Here is a 16,513-nt window from a genome sequence, read left to right as displayed (position 1 = left end):
AATCTCATTAAGGATCTAGAGGTAGGGTGTGAAATTCTTCTACCTGGGAACAACACCAATCAGCACCACCTTGACCCACATCATCAACACCTGTGTCACGTCACCCCTTTCGCAGATGAATGGAAACTTACAGAAATCAATGCCCTCCTCAGGAAACCCACAGCTGACCCAAATCAATGGAGCAACTTTGACCCATCTCCAACATTCCCTAAACAGATAAAGTGGTTGAGAAGGCCATCAACAACCACCTCACACCCCACCTCGATCTTCACCACCTTCTAGAAAATATTCAAGAAGGATTAAAAAAGAACTACAACATCAAGACAGCACTCATTGCAACCACCGATGACATTCGAATCATCCTGGACCAAGATGAAACAGTGGCATGATCCTGCTTGACCTCTCTGTTGCCTTTGACACTGTCTTTCATATTACCCTAATCAGAAGCCCCTCGAGACTGGCATTAGAGGATCCACTCTCAAATGGATCTGTTCCTTCCTCACGGAAAGAACCCAAAGGGTCATGCTGCCACTTTAACATTAGTGACCAAGAAGTTGTTATGTGGAGTTATACAGGGATCATCACTCAGGCCCACACTTTTCAACATCTGCATGACACCACTCTCAAACATCAGTTGATCACAAGACATCACTGCCATCTCCTATGGTGACAACATCCAATTCAATCTCTCCCTGACAGACAAATAAACCTCACCAGAACTAACTTCACCAGCTGCAGGACCATGGTATCAGACTGGGTGTGAACCTACTGCCTGCACCTCAACAGGATGGATGTACTAGTTTTGGACAACAAGACTTCCCCATGGGACTCCACATGGTGCCCATTGGCCCAAGGCCAACACCCACAGACCGGACAAGAAATCTAGGGATCATCCTAGATGACAAGCTCAACATGATGGCTCAAGTCAACACAGTGAGCACCTCATGCTTCCATGAGATATACCTACTGCATAAAATCTTCAAATGGTTGCCTCAGAATACCAGACTGACTGACACACAAGCACTTATCAAAGGAAGCCTGGACTACGGAATCTCCAAATAACTCCTACACAGACTTCAGACCATCCTGAACACCACTGCAAGACTCATACTCAAACTCTCATGCTGCACCCACATCACACTGCACCTCAAAAAGCTTCACTGGCTCCCCATTCACAAGTGCAGCCAATTCAAACTTCTCATGCACGCATGCAAGCCCTACACAACACAGGACCAGAACATCTGAACAACTTCATACACTTTCACCAACCCACCAGATACCTTTGTGCTGCCCCACTCTCACTTGCACACATTCCCTGCGTATGCAAAAGCAAAGCTAAAGGTTGCTCATTCACCTACATTGCACCTAAGACATGTAACAATCTCCCTCAACACATCAGAGCCTCCTCCTCACTTCCATGAATTCCAAAAGAAGCTGAAGGCCTGGCTCTTCTTATAAGCACCTTGGTGACCATAAACCTATGCACCTGCTCAAGCTCTTGGATACCCTTTTGGGTGTTTAGTGTGCTATATAAATCAATATAACATAGCATATAACATAATATAACTGCAACTCTTTGTGATTAGTTGGAAGATGCTGGGATGGAGGCCAACGAAGAACTTCTCTTTTTTTATTCACTTTTGCTATTTGTTTGCACTCTGACACATAAGATTTGAGGGGTCAGATAGTACAATGTCTTAATAATGCCACAATCTGAAAGGCTGGACAGTGGAGCAGGCTGCAGTCCTTCACTCTTGGCTGTATGACTTTACAATGCATGACTTTCCCAATTATCCTTTACCACGAAATGCCTTTAACATGCATGCAAGGAATGGCTGCACGCCTTTTTATTGTCCCTTTGCACTTGCAACTAGTGAAGAATAGCAATGCTGATCTATTAGCAAACACATTTGTCAATTGCAAAGGCAGTTTGGGATTTTTGTATGAAAAAAGCCTGTAACTTTATGCAAGTTGAAAACCTAATGTAAGGAAGAGAGTTTAGAGCTGTAGAACACAGCTCTCACACCCTTCGTTTTGGCCCTTAAAGACCATGCATGCATTTTGTTAGCAATCTATATTGTCAGATTATAATATAAGCCAGTGAATAGGTGGAAGAGCCGACCCAGATGTCTTGTGTACACAGGAGGGAATTGTGTGTTTCTAAGATATTTTAGTGGTCTGTTAATTTAGGTAGGAGAACTAATGTAGTAACACCTGGTGACATATGTCCCTGTTTTCTTTAGATGTTCTAGTTGAAGCGCCTTTTACCTCTTACTGTGCCCACGTGATCACCAGCGGTCTCTGATCACTCTGGCACCTTCAAAAAGAAGAGAGAGTGAAGAGTTGTGCTTGCATATTGTCCGTCTGGCCTCAGGAGATGTTAGACAGTCTCATAGGTACTAAAAGGAACTAGGCACCAAAGAGGAGTTAAAATTGCTGCTGGTGTTGTGTAACAAGTCAGCAAAAGGAAAATGTTAGGTACCCATTAAGCATCTGTCCATGGCACGTAGTGTTGTAGATTCACATGCTTCGCATAATCCCACCATCTAGTGTTGGGATTGGCTGTGTGCAAGTTGTTTTTCTTCAAAGAATGTCTTCAAATCACAAGGTATCATGACTCCTACTCTTGCTGGCAATGCACATGATCATGGATTCCTTTGTTAGATCGTTTTCCAGCAAGGCACATGAGGATGGAATGTGAGGTATAGTGGGATCATGTGATATTCATTTTGGAGGAATAAGTGATTATTACGAAGAATAACTGCAACAGCCACAGGTGTCCAGGGAGGTGAGTGTACGCATGTGAATCTACAGCACGACATGCCACAAACAGATGTGTACCGAATAAGTAACATTTTCCATTCAAAGCATGTGTGGATGTAGATACACATGCTTAGCATAGACTAAAAAGTAGTTTCCTACATGAGTGGTGGCTAGCCTGCGGGGTTGCAGTTGCCTGCAATAAAGTACGTGGAACTGCTTGGCCAAGATTGGCTTGTTAACAGGCCAGTATATCTACGCAGTAGTGTTTTGTAAATGTATGAGGTGTAGACCTAGGAGGTGCTTTACATATGTCAGCGAGAGGTATATTTCCAAGGAAAGCCATAGAAGGTCTTTTTGAAAAAATAGAGTGAGCTCTATGAGGGATAGGTAAAGTTTTTTCAACTTTGACATAGCATGTTTGGCAGTCGAGCTTGTGGCGCGCAGAAGGAGTAGGGTGGTGCGTGGCAGGGGGAATAAAAATGTGGTTAATAAAAATAAACACTTACCTGGATCACCGCCGCTGCCGCAGCACTGCTTCATCCACTTCTCTGCTACAGGCAGAGGATCCAAGCCTGCCATGCGGCCAATCCTGATGTAGCTCAGAGCAGCATTAGGATTGGCTCGGAGCGCACAGCCAGGGCGCTCCCAGGCAGACTGGGAGCCTGTGCATGCTTTCTACTACCCGGCAACTTTGTTGAGGCAGAGAGCCAACTGCCCATGTGTGTTTGGCCGGCTGGAGACGGCCGGCCAAACATACATGCACGCTGAGAGGGAGTGCTGTGCATTCTTCCTCACTGCTCGTCCCCTCCGTGACCCCACCCCTTTACAAGAAAACAGTAATAAACAAATTTTCTTATCATTTTTTTGTACAGGTTTGCAGCTGCCGCTGCTGGTGGGGTGAAGGGACGACACTCCTCAGCCCTAATGGAGGAGCAGCCCCTAATATTTGGATACACACACAATCTAGCATGCAATGCCCGATTTAGAAATGGCTTTTCCTTTGTGTGGTTTAGAGAAAGCAACAAGGAGTTGTGTCTTCCTAAATGTTTTGGTTCTATCAATATAGTACACAAGGGCTCTTTTAACAGTAGAGGCTGTTCTGCGACTGAGTCAGGTTGTGGAAAGAATACCAGCAATTCAGTAGATTGATTGGGGTGAAACTAAGATACCACCTCAGAAAGAATTTAGGATTGGTACGTAATACCAACCAATCTCTATGTAGTTGGAAAAATGTTTTTTCTAAGGTTAAAGATTGAAGCTCACTTACATGTCCGAAGGAAGGGATGGCCACTAGAAATTATTCTTTCCAAGATAAGAACTGGAGGGGGCAGGAAGGGATGGGTTAAAACGGAAGGCCCATTAATCTTGTCAATACAATAGTAAGATTCCAGAAAGGGGCTGGTGGCACCCTGGGAGAAATGACCCTTTTAGGCCTTTGAAGGAGGCTTTAGCAACTAGAATCTTGAATAAGGATGTATTTTGTCTGTTGGGCAGATATTCAGCCAATGCCGTTAAATGTAATCTTATAGATGTAAAAGCTAGACTGCAGGTTTCAAAGTGAAAAAGATAAGAGGCAATGTCCTGAACACTGGGTTGTAAAGGATCAATTTGTTTGGATTGACAGTAGTGGACAAACCTTTTCCACTTTCCTGCATAACAAGCACGAGTAGTGGTCCTGCACACGTCTTTGGGAATGTCCATACAAAGTTGCAGTAGATTTAGGTAACCAAACTCTATGACTTCATGAGCCAGATCATAAGGTTGAGGGACCCTCTGTCTAGGTGTCTGATATCACCATGGTCCTGCATGAGGGACAGTACCTGTTTGGCAGTACCTCGTAGGGAACTACTGAAAGTTCTAGGAATGTGGTGAATCATGGTTGTTGGGCTCATTTGAGAACTACTAGGATGAGGGTGAGAGATGTTTGCGAAATTTGTGAACCACAAACTGAAGAAGTGGAAGAAGTAGAAAAGCATAAGCAAGTATTCCTGACAATCATCCATAGTGTGTTGCCCCTGGACTGTGGGAAACTGGAGGCAAAGTTTGTGTGTTTGGCATTATCTGATTTTTCAAAAAAGTATATTTCTGGGTGACCCCACCTCTGCAAGTATGGGAGGAGGACTTGGGGGTGTAGATCCCATTTGTGTACTTGTTGTCAGCTCCTGCTGAGGAGATCTGCAAAGTTGTTGTCTGCCCACGGAGGGTACTCTGCCACCGGGTGGGTGTTGTGATGAAAAGACCACTTCTAAATGGTCTGTGCTAGATGAGATAGTTGAGGGGATATGGTGCCCCCCGCCGCCTGCTTTTTGAGATAATACATGGCAGTCATGTTGTCTCTTTTTATCAGGACTACCTTACTAATAAGGTGGGGAAGAAATACTTTCAGCGCTAGGTGAACAGCTAGCAACTCCAGGTGATTGGTATGGAGATGTCTCTGGCTGGTTGCCCAGCACCCCTGGACTGTGAGATCATGTGAATTTTTCTCTCCATCCCATTGTGGGGAATCAGTTGTTATAGTTCTCTGTAGACCTGGGTCTAGAAATTGCAGTCCTTTGAGAAGATTGTTGGAGTACCACATTGCAGAGAATGGCAAGCTTGACAGCCTACCAACACTGGATTCTCCAACTGACCCTCTACTTGAGACCTTTGGTGTGCTAAGCACTCTTGTAGCAGACACATATTGAGTCTGGCATGAGGTACTATGGCGGTGCAAGAAGCTATCATCCCAAGGAGATGCACAGCAGTCCTCACTGTTAACTGCTGGTGAGCCTGAAACTGTGAAATGAGCACTTGAAAGGACTGAATTTGTACGGCGATGGGATATGGTATCCCCCACATTGAATTGAGGATGACTCCCAAGTGGGGTTGTATTTGGAGGGGCTGGAGTTTGGATTTGACTGCATTGTCATTAAAACTTAATTGATGAAGAAGATTTATGGTGGCTTGAGTGTGTTGAAAACAGAGTTGACAAGTTGTACTTTTGATGAGCCAATCATCTAAATATAGGAAAACGTGTATGTCTTGCAGGCACAGGTGGGCTGCTACTACTGCAAGACACTTGGTGAAGACCCTTGGGGCAGTTGTGACTACAAAGGGGAGCACCTTGAATTGGAAATGTTGGTTATGGATTACAAACATGAGGTATAGGTGATGCGCCGGGTGAATAGGAATGTGAAAATAAGCTCCTTCAGATTGAGTGCTTCCTTGAAGTTGCCTTTTTGCAGTAATGCAATGATATCTTGAAGAATGACCATGTGAAAGTGATCCAAGGGGATTTATTGGTTCTGGGCTCTAAGGTCCAAGATTCAGCTTAAGGACCTATCTTTTCTGGATATAAGGAAGTAAAGTGAATAAACTGTGTCTTGTTGGTGAATAGGCACTAGTTCTGTGGCACATTTTCTGAGAAGCACTGAACTTATTCTCTGATCAGCTGTTGCTGTTCTGTTAACAGTTTGTATTTGCAAGATGGAATGTTTGGAGGTGTGAAAGTCAGCTCCAGACAATTACCATATTGGATAATATCCAACATCCACTGGTCGGAGGGGATGTTCGGCCATCCAGGAAAGCATCTTTGTAGTCAATAAGGGTTGTGTGATCGGGGGGGGGAATTGTTGGCAAGTCAGGGTATGGTGAAGGTGGTGGCGGATTTGGTGAAACCACTCTTGCATTGTCACCTTTATAGGAGACCCTACAATCTCCCCTGGGTGAGGTATTCTGTTGCTGGGGATGTTGGTAAGATGTGGAGGGATCTGTGGAAGTAGTTCTGTTGCACCACAATAAGGTGAGCGGCGAATGGAACTACATTGTGAAGATATATGCAAGGCACCCATAGCTTTGGCCGTCTCATTGTCTTTCTTTATCTTCTCTAGTAAAGTGTTTACTTGAGGGCTAAAGAGGTGTTTACCATCAAAAGGCAGTGCTAGGATGTGCTGTTGCACCTCCGATTTAAAACCTGAAACTCTAAGCTATGCGTGCCTTCTAAGGAACACGCATGAATTAACACCTCTTGTTGCTGTGTCAGTTACATCAAATGACTAGCTAATGGAGGTGTTGGCAAATAATTTACTGTCTGCAGCTGTCTACTATGCCCACTTTTTATGTTCCTCAAGGAGGTGTTGGAGGAGTCCCTCTACCTCGTCCCAATGAGTCCTGTCATAATAGGAAAGGAGTTAAAAAGGAGTTGGCAATTCTCCATTGATTGGCAGATTGTGCAGCTACCCTTTTCCCCACAGCATCAAACGTTTTACTCTCTTTATCTGGTCGAGGTGCTTCACCAGATGTTTGGGAGTTTGCTCTCTTCCTCGCTGTGGCAACCACCAGAAAGTTAGGAGGGAATTGTTCTGTGATGTAAATAGAGTCTGTAGGTGATGGTTTATATTTCTTCTCCACCCTTGGATTAATGGCATTTGCCTTAAGTGGTTCTTTAACAATATCTGGAGTGTGTCTAAGCATGCCTTTCAGCATGGGCAGATATTGTGCAGTTTGTTGACTAGGAGAGAGAGTCTCAAACAAAAAGTAATCTTCTAGTGGTTCTGTTTATAGCTGAACCTTGTGATTTTCAGCTGCCCTACCTATGATATTGTGGTTGGTAGTGTTGTCATAAGGTGGAGACGACCTAGCCAGATAAGGGTCACAGTCTGTATCTGTGGGGGTCTATGCCATAAGTGCCCCACGAATCATCATGTGGTGGGATGGAGTATTGGGTTCCATCATCCCATCCCCCCAAAAGAGTGAGTAGACCCTGTGGGCAATAAGGCGGTGGTGCACGGGGTGAGGGAGGTGCAGGAGGTGGTGGTGTAATGGTATGCACAGGCTAGTAGCCTTATCAGCTGTCTTTCTATGCTTTGATAGATCAAAGCCTCGTCCAAAGCAAGTTGTCTTTTAGCTGGCTGTGCAGCAGTCTGAAGAGGTCTTGCAAGAATACGATTAGTGTCTCTGTGAATAAGTTGGTGTTTATGGCGTAAATCAATGTCTTCTTGCATCCGTTCGAGCACAGGTTCCATATTTTCCAGATCAATTTTTCTCCTTGCGAAGGAGTACTATTCCATCTCCTATGCCGCCTTCAATATGGAGTATTTCAATGCCGACCCCTTTCAGCGCTGAGGTTTGTGGGTCTGTGGTCAGTTTCTGTGCTGAGACAGAGTGATGTTTCGATGCCAACCCTCTTGAATCCAATGGTTGGCTTGAGTTTAATGATTTGGGAGTCAGTTCGAGGGTGGATGGTTTCCGCTGTGTTTTTTGGCACCAAGGGCCTGATTCTAACTTTGGAGGACGGTGTTAAACCGTCCCAAAAGTGGCGGATATACCACCTACCGTATTACGAGTTCCATAGGATATAATGGACTTGTAATACGGTAGGTGGTATATCCGCCACTTTTGGGACGGTTTAACACCGTCCTCCAAAGTTAGAATCAGGCCCCAAGTGAGGCTGAGTGTTTCTGATATAGCAACTCAACGCTGACCATAGCCCAAGGGGCAGCGGTGGCCCAAGTGCGGTTTTTGGTCAGTCCTGACCCTTTGGGATTGGTTGTTGGGGTTGTCCTGGCTTGATGACCTGCACTTCTAGCTTGATGCCTGGAATGTATGTTGGTGAAAAAGAGCCACTATCTTCTGCTGCTGACACCTGAGCATGGGCCTTCAGTTTAGGGTCTTTGTATCCGAAGAGGTCTGGTGTATTCTCGGTGCTGCGGCAAGACATGTCGAGTCATTAAGCTCATTGATGTCAGAGCATCTTTTTGGACCGAAAGGACTGCAGGCATTGAAGTTGGCTTCCTGATGGTCTGGAGAGAGGTACAAGTTACACACCTAATAGATATTGGTGCATGGATACTTGACATGAGATCTTGGGCAAAAATGGAAAGGCATTTCTTCCATCACCAGGTGGGCATTCTGTGGAATATACATTATAGACAAAGTCCATCCTGAAAGGTGTAGGCCCACCAGGGCCGTGGTCGACCAGAGCCGGCTGACTAAGTCAAAGTCAATGCACCATTGAGTGAGAGTGTTAAAGGAATCGCAATCTAAATCAATTCAGACTGTAAAGTCTGGAAAGAGAAATGACAACTTTATCGAAACAGAGTGTAGGAGCACGTGTCCATACCCGAAGGCAGGCAAAAACAATCTAACAAAGGAATCGATGATCAAGCGCATTGACAGCAAGAGGAGAAATCACTATACCTCATGACTGTAAACACTTTCTTAATAGAAACAACTCGAACACATCCGAGCCCAACACTAGATGACGGGATTATGCTAAGCATGTGTATCTACAGTCACACATGCTTCAAACATATTGTTGCAGGTGAGAGAGTTAAGTTGGAGTTCAGACGAAGGCCAGTTTCTTTTAGAAGATATTGTATTGAACACAAGGGACCACTGTGCATGACTTGAAGAGTAGTGGTTTGGTGGGGTGTGTCAAAGGGATAGCAGAGGAGAGCATTCAGATACCTTTGAAAAATGAACTCTGCAAGAGAATAGCGGTGGATGAGATGGCCTCGACCTACGGGTTGTCTGCAAATGAGGTAGACACAGGTTCCATCTGTGGGTTTTATGAAATGGAGAAAAGCACATGCACGTTTGACTCTGGACTGTATAGATGAATGGAGAGAGGGTCAATGTGATGTCGACAAGCAAAGTCTACTTTACAGTGTAAACAAAACACAAATGGATGAAAAGAAGTATAATCTTTATCTTTATCATTACATACAAGTGCACCATTAGTGTAGGCAAACAGGTGAAGGTTCAGTTAAAACGGCTTTACTGACTGATCTACGCATTCTGAAACTAAGACAGTTAAAAATGCTAGACCTACTTGTTAAGAGTTTCAAGGATGGTAGGAGGTGGAGTCATGACCGTGTGAGGAAACTATAGTGGTGTGTTTGGATAGATGTCACATTATGTCAAGTCATGTTCCACTAATGGTTGGGTGCTTGGAATACCCTTATAGAGTTGGTTGAGACCATGCTCACCTCCTGGATAGCTCCTCTTGTTTTTTGTACTTTTTGAGTAAAATCAAAATATTTTGCATCAACTGGTGGACCCAATCTCCCTTCCTAAAGCCGATTTGATCAAATAAATGTTGTGATTAAACTGTTTGTGGACATAATTGTGAACCATTTGGGGTGACAGTTATTTTTATCTCTGGAGATCATGATTTGTAAAGGTTCTGTCCATCTGCATGTATAAAACAGATGTATTATTTTTAAATTAGATACTTTTGGCTGGACAATGATCTTCATTAAATGTGTCAACATATTTCTGAATCGGTTACCCAGTGTGACTGTTCAACCACAGCAACACAGTCAAGGAAGCGACTGAAAAATGATTGACCACTGAGAACTTTGAGCCCTTAGTTATGTAGTATTACTTTTTATATCCCCCAAACAAAAAACAGTATCTGAAAAGAAGACACTGACCATATATATGGGGCCTGATACAAACACTGAGGCAATTGGCCCTAATTATGTCAGATGGTGCACGGCATCTAAGAGACTGCACATGAGCACAACCAAGAAGATAAGGCTCATATAGCGCAACAAATGAACACCGAAGCTTGAATGATAAACCAGCATCGCAGAAGGTGAAGCAGAACAAAACAGTAACACATATACAGAATGATGCACAGATTAGGAGCCTTGAGTTTTGGTGCAGATGGACTCACTGAAGGCTACACAGTTTAGTGCATGCCCTGCTAGTAAGTTCTTACCACAGGTAACATCAGAGACGGCTGACCCAGGCACCAGCACCACCTGATTCTGCGCCTTACAGCTGCAAGAAGAGAAGGCAGTTTAAGGGTAGGAACAGAGGACAAACGTCTGTGTACAAACTTTATTCATCATTCACTTCTAGTGGGGCAACCACAACACTTCTCATTCATTAACTGAAGACGAGATAAATGAGCAGAAGGAGCGGAAGAACTGCTCCACCATGAGCCAAAGTGACATATTCTCTCCATCACCCTGTGCATGTGTCTGTCGGACAGGACGGTAGGAAAATGTGAGCAGGAGATGGGAAATGTGGTTTTCCTATGGCCCATTAAAACATCAGCATACCTGGTCCAGGGGCGACAGGGTTCTGTCAGGGATGTCTCGTTGGAGAAGAACTCGGCTGGACACGACTCACATCTCGTGTCTTCCACTTTATTAGCTGTAAAGAAAGGAAGCACCAGGTTCACCTATGAGCCAGAGGAATAAACAAAACGAGGGAGGGAGCAAGAAGCAATATAAAAGGTTAGGAGGCCTAGAGGGAGAGTTTGTGTGACAGAAAAGAGAAAGATCGAGAACGAAGGACAAAAAGTAATCAGGGCAATAGTGAGGAGTTACAATGGGGAACAGAGGGCGTGAAGAGGTGAGAGAAGGGTAGGGTCGTATTCTAGCTAGCTGCAATCCATTCCTTATTACACTAATAGTAAATATTGGAATAGTATTCACTATTACAAAAATTGACAGAAAATAAGGACCGATGTCCTCAATACGAGTTGCCCTTGTGTTCCTGACACGGAATATGCCACCTCTTTGGCCAGGGGGTCACAAAGCCAGTGTCAGGGGTCGCAAAGGGCAAGCCACGGATCGCAGCTGCGATGTCCATGCAAATCAGATACAGATGCTCTGTAACCTTCTCTGAGAAGCAATGCTCCTTGAATCAATACAAGCAGCCCAGCTCTTCACCTATTCAGCATGAAATGGATTCCTCCTGGACTAGCTATGACTCTCTTCAATATCTTGAATATAAGAGAAGCATGGGCTTGGGCAAGCATTTTTCTGAGTCTTCTTCACCTCTCGATTACCTTTTGGAGATGTATGTTAAAACGAAGAGAGATCTAAAGTTAAAACCCTTCCTGACAAAAAATCAAAACAAAAACCACTATTGAAAAATATATAATGTAAATTAATGTTTCCTAATCTTTTTTCTCAGTATTTGACTTTGCGTGTATTTTTGTCCGTTTTCGTCGTTTGGCTTTGCCACTACTTCAGCGGTCAGATGCCATATCAGCAGTTGCTTTTTTCTGCAGGAGATTACCTCTCACAAGTCTTTTTTGAATGGTTTTCTACCACAATTTTGAGTGCAGGCTATCATCCTCCAAAAATATTGACAAAGATGTTCACTACCACTATATCGTGAAGGTAAGCATGTATATATTAGGTAGAGATTTGTGAATCTCACCTACGTATGTATGTACCTTGATGAGCATATACGTGCCTTCGAGGTACTTTGATGTGAAATTAAGAGCAGCAAACCTATACTGATTTAAGTGGATCCATAGGCATCATCCTGCACTCAATATTTTTGCAGGTAAATATTTTTTCGCTTGATATTGTAATATACACCTCAGCTGCCCAAAAGAAACGTCTAAAGAGGGAAACAAAAACGAACAATGGCAAAAGATGCATTAACATAAAGAAAGTAAACCTAGAGAACACTCAAAAGGGTCCAGTAGTGATAGAAATAGGAAAATTAAAAAAAAAAACAGAAAGGGTAAAGCAGAGATAGAGTATAAAACAGACCCGCTGAAAAAATGAGAGAAGAGGGTTTTAGAAAGTAAAGAATAAAAAAAATACTAACAGAAAGGCTAAAAGAGACCCACAGAAAAGGTAAAAGTGTATATTACAAAAGAGATAAGGATAAATGAAAGGCTAATGAAAGAGGGAAGAGTGCAATGCAGACAGCAAGACAGGTTAGAAAGGAATTCAACAGAAAAGGAAAAGTAAATTAAGACCAACAGAAAGGACAAAAAACAGACGACTAGAGAATCAGATTATAAAAGAAAGGCTAACTGAAAGGATGAAAGTAAGACGCACAGGAAAAAGGAGCATAAACACCCACAAAAACATAAAAGCCCAAGTGTGAGAGGGCTAGAAAGGAGGTTAATGTTTACCAAACAAAGTGAATACCATTAACCCAATATGAGGTATTTAATAGGTGAAGAAAAACCTCCTATTCCAAGCATTCCCATGAACAATTAATTATATATTACATGGAGGCAGAACTGGGCCATTCTGCACCAAATTCTGTATTTACCGAAATATATCAAACATTGTTCCCTGGTCAAATTCTGCATGTCTGACCACATGAAATTTAACTGGGGACATCTTTGTAGAGTCCAGTTCTTGCTCCACTAATTATAATTCTGAATTTAGCCCCACACTTCAGTTCGGATCCACAAGGCGGAAAATGTGAGAAGGTAAATGCACCAACTTAACACTTCAGATGTGAGAGAGACATGGCAAAAAAAGAGAACGAAGGGAAAAGCAACTGAAAGAGATCCACACGGGAAGAGAGTAAAGTTGAAATCAACAGGAAGGACCATGGAATGAAAGAATCATTAGAAGAGAAGGAATAAAAGGACCCAGAGCAGAAATGTGGGGTGAAATGTGCAAGGATAAAGAGTGAAAGCCCCAGCAGGCAGGGCTGTAGCTATAAATTGAGCAGCAGGTGCAGTAGTACCAGGCCACACAGAGATTTCAAGGGCCAACGGAACACCACTTATAGTGGTATTTCCCATCCAACTATAGGGTAGGTTAGGTATGGAGCCCTTTCCATCTTCTCTATAGGACACATGGAACGCTGCTACGCACCGAGAGAAAGGATAGCATATACCTACAAAATGGATAAAAGGTGAGCTACAGACGTGAGGAAAAGAGGTCCAGCAAAAGGGAGAATAGCAGAGGAACGGTAGTGTGGCAAATGGTAAAATACACACAAACAGCGAAGGAGTAGAGAAAAGAGTAAAGTACAAGGTGAAAGACACACCCAGAAAGGATAAGGAGCAAAGGGTAAAGGAGACAATAAGAAGGAGAACGGGTAAATGAGACGCCAAGAAAATAAGAATGGTAAATGAGAGAAAATGGAGCCAATGTGCACTAAGCAAATTCGAGAACAGAAGAAATCTACCCAACGGACTTAAGATGGCGCCATTATTCCACAAGTAAAAATGATAATGCCCAATGCATTTTCAGCTCAAAGCAGAAAGATTGGCGCAGGCCCCCAACCTCTTCCGGGTCGCATCACATTTTCATCTCTTACCTCTTCTAGTGACCCCAAAGCCGGGGCCGCACGCGGTGTCGTGCACACACGTCTCGCACTGTTCGCTACTACAATGTAACCCCTCAGTGCACGCACACACGGCATCCTGCTCCGCTGTTCCTGGACTTGCCTGTTCGAAGCCAGCATCTAAGGGTGAAAAAGTTAAGTGTTCAGTCGCTGGCACTGGACGTATGGGGTGCCAGAGGTGCTGCAGCACTCCAAGATAACATTGAAGGACTTCAGATGGTGAATGCATTCTATGAGATCATTAAAAAGCGATGACAAGAGCATATTAAGGGGCACTGGAATTATATGACAGGGAGGATCACATTACATGGCAACATTGGGAAACGTCCGCAACAACAACGTAGTTTACATCACAAGCGGAACGACGCTTGCCAAAACAAGGCGGGGCTTTTTCTCTGCCTTAACAACACATGTGCTGTCGTTAAGGCAGAAAAAAAGGGAGAGTGCAGCGGGAGAGGACAAAGTCAGGTATGTGGGGCTGGTGGAGTTGGGCCATTTTTTTCTTTGGGGCGGGTAGAGGGTGGGGTTAATTGTGTTTTGTGGGGGGGTGACATGCTAGAACCACGCATGCCGTTCCACACATGCCTTTACTAGGCATGCTTTTAAAATGAAAAATCATTGTATACTCATGCGTGGTAAAGGCATGCGTGAAAACAATGCAGTCGTTCCAACTGCATTTTTCAGGCATGCATGGTTCTCTCATTAGTTGTTCCATCATACATTCCTGTATTTTGTATTTCTACACGTTAGCACTGTCTGCGCAAAAGCTCCCCCTCATTAGTTAGAGTTTAATACTCTAATACAGCAATAGGCAATCGAAAAGTGACCAGTCCCCTTTTGCCTACCACTGCATGGTAACATGTGTTGCTCCATTTTCCAGATGATGAACGATGTGACAAATTCTATGTCAGGACCGGAGGCTTCGGATTATGCTTTTATCTCTCTTTACTGTCAACACACATCAGCCAATAGAAACAAATTAAAAATAAAATTACATTTCCTGTAGTCACAGAGCCTCACAATGACCCCCCCAATCAGGTTCAGCCATCCTTTATATAACACAAAGTCAGCAAGGTCCGTCTTCTTTCTTTGCTGCTTCACGCAGAGATAAGTGCTCCTAATCTTTTATTGTACTTTGTCGAACTTTATATAATTTAACTGTTGTTGTTTTCACTTAGGCGCGTCGATTTGCCTTTAGGCGTGCTTTTCGTTTTGTTTGTTCAGCGGCATTTGGCATGTTGCCGGGGTAACGGTCCTTCTGACCGTGACGGCAAAAGCCGGTGAAGTCCTCTTTCTGCTGCCGCGATCGCGCTTGCGCACAACTCGGGTTTTCGAGTTTGTGAGCGTGCGATCGGCACCGCCAGCTTAGGATGTCCTGTTGCTCCAGCGCTCCCCATAGTACGCCCGTGAGGGGCTAAAATAATACCTGTCAGAGCTTTGCTTTAGGGGAAAGTGGTACTAGGCTCCTCTGTTCCCCTCTGTTCACTTTGTTTACCGGCAAGGGTCTTCTTGACCTTTTGGCACTAGGGTTTTCCCTCCCCTTTTATAATTGAAGCAGTGTGTACTGGGACCTCATATATTGATTATTACACTGCAAACATGGCCCATTATAATGAAGATGAATATTATGGGGACTATACTGGACAGCCTGACCAGCACATGGAGGAACGCCTGGTAAAAGCTCTAGATTTTCATGTGCAGGGCTCTGTAAATAAAGATTTGGTAAAGGCCGTACGTCCTTTTGCGCAGCCTATATTTAATTTTGGTCTTGGGCGTTTTGGCACAGGCTTGGGTAACCCTACCCCAAATGAGGACAATTTAAATGAGCCTAGCGGGTCAGATTTTGACCCTTTGGAGCATACCATTAACTCTGTGTTAAATGATCACTAAAATAGCACTTTCTTTAGTCAAGGCGCTGATCCAGCTGTGCAGTCTGTGCGCAATTCCACTGATGCATCTTCAGCTTTGGATTCTGAAGAGAATTCGCCCTCTGATAAGCGCAGGGGCAAGCGCAAATACAAAACGCGCCATTCCAAGAACTCAGATCCTTCTCCCCCTCTGGCAAAAAAATCCCATGTTTGACCCAGATCATATAATGCATCTCAGAATCTCCTTGTCCTGAGGTGGCTTCTTATGTGCAATCCCGTCTCAGAAAAAGTTTTGAAAAGGACATTCGTAGTACGCTACGTTTGGAGTGTCTGCGTCCAGCACTGGAGGGGAAAGTAGCGGAGACCCCTGAACTGGACCCGCACATGATGACTTTCCGTAAGAAATTTTCTAAGGACCCGAAAAAAGGTATTGCAGAGCCTGGCGGGGATGCCAAGACAAACTACTGGATATTTCTGTCCCTCTCACTAAGATTCTTGACTTGTCAGTCCAGGCCAAAGAGACGCGAGAACCCGTTGACCTGAACATTTTGTTGGAATGGGCCCAGCGGGCCATTTGCCTTTTGGGGAACGCAAACTGTTCCATGTCAGCCAAACGCAGGAAATCATTCTTGTTGTTCCTGATCCGAAACTTGCGGAGTTGGTGTCAGTGGGTGCTAGACCGGCTGCTAAAGGCCTTTTGTTTGGCGACAGGTTCGTCAAGGATCTCACTAAATACGTTGTTATTTTTTCGGCATAGAACAAGGCCCAAACCTCAATTAAAAAAGTGTTCAACAGTGGCCTTTCTCACAGGGCTGGGCATTTCAGGGGTCAAG

The 16,513-nt window shown here is 44.1% G+C and overlaps 1 protein-coding gene across 2 annotated transcripts in view; it reads right to left on the bottom strand.

Moving 5' to 3' along the window:
• Positions 1–16,513, bottom strand: part of CD40 (CD40 molecule) — a 114,446-nt gene that overhangs the window by 44,703 nt on the left and 53,230 nt on the right. For both annotated transcript variants that reach the window (XM_069243532.1, XM_069243531.1), the window contains exons 4-6: positions 13,786–13,932; positions 10,815–10,908; positions 10,469–10,530 (exon numbers count right to left, since the gene is read on the bottom strand). In XM_069243532.1, the coding sequence (XP_069099633.1) occupies positions 10,469–10,530; positions 10,815–10,908; positions 13,786–13,932 (303 nt within the window). The remainder of the gene's footprint in view (positions 1–10,468; positions 10,531–10,814; positions 10,909–13,785; positions 13,933–16,513) is intronic.

This window comes from Pleurodeles waltl, chromosome 7 (assembly GCF_031143425.1).
Source record: "Pleurodeles waltl isolate 20211129_DDA chromosome 7, aPleWal1.hap1.20221129, whole genome shotgun sequence".
In the NCBI taxonomy this organism is placed as follows: domain Eukaryota; kingdom Metazoa; phylum Chordata; class Amphibia; order Caudata; family Salamandridae; genus Pleurodeles; species Pleurodeles waltl.
Note: the sequence above shows the minus strand (reverse complement) of the source record. Positions and strands in the feature narration are given on the sequence as shown.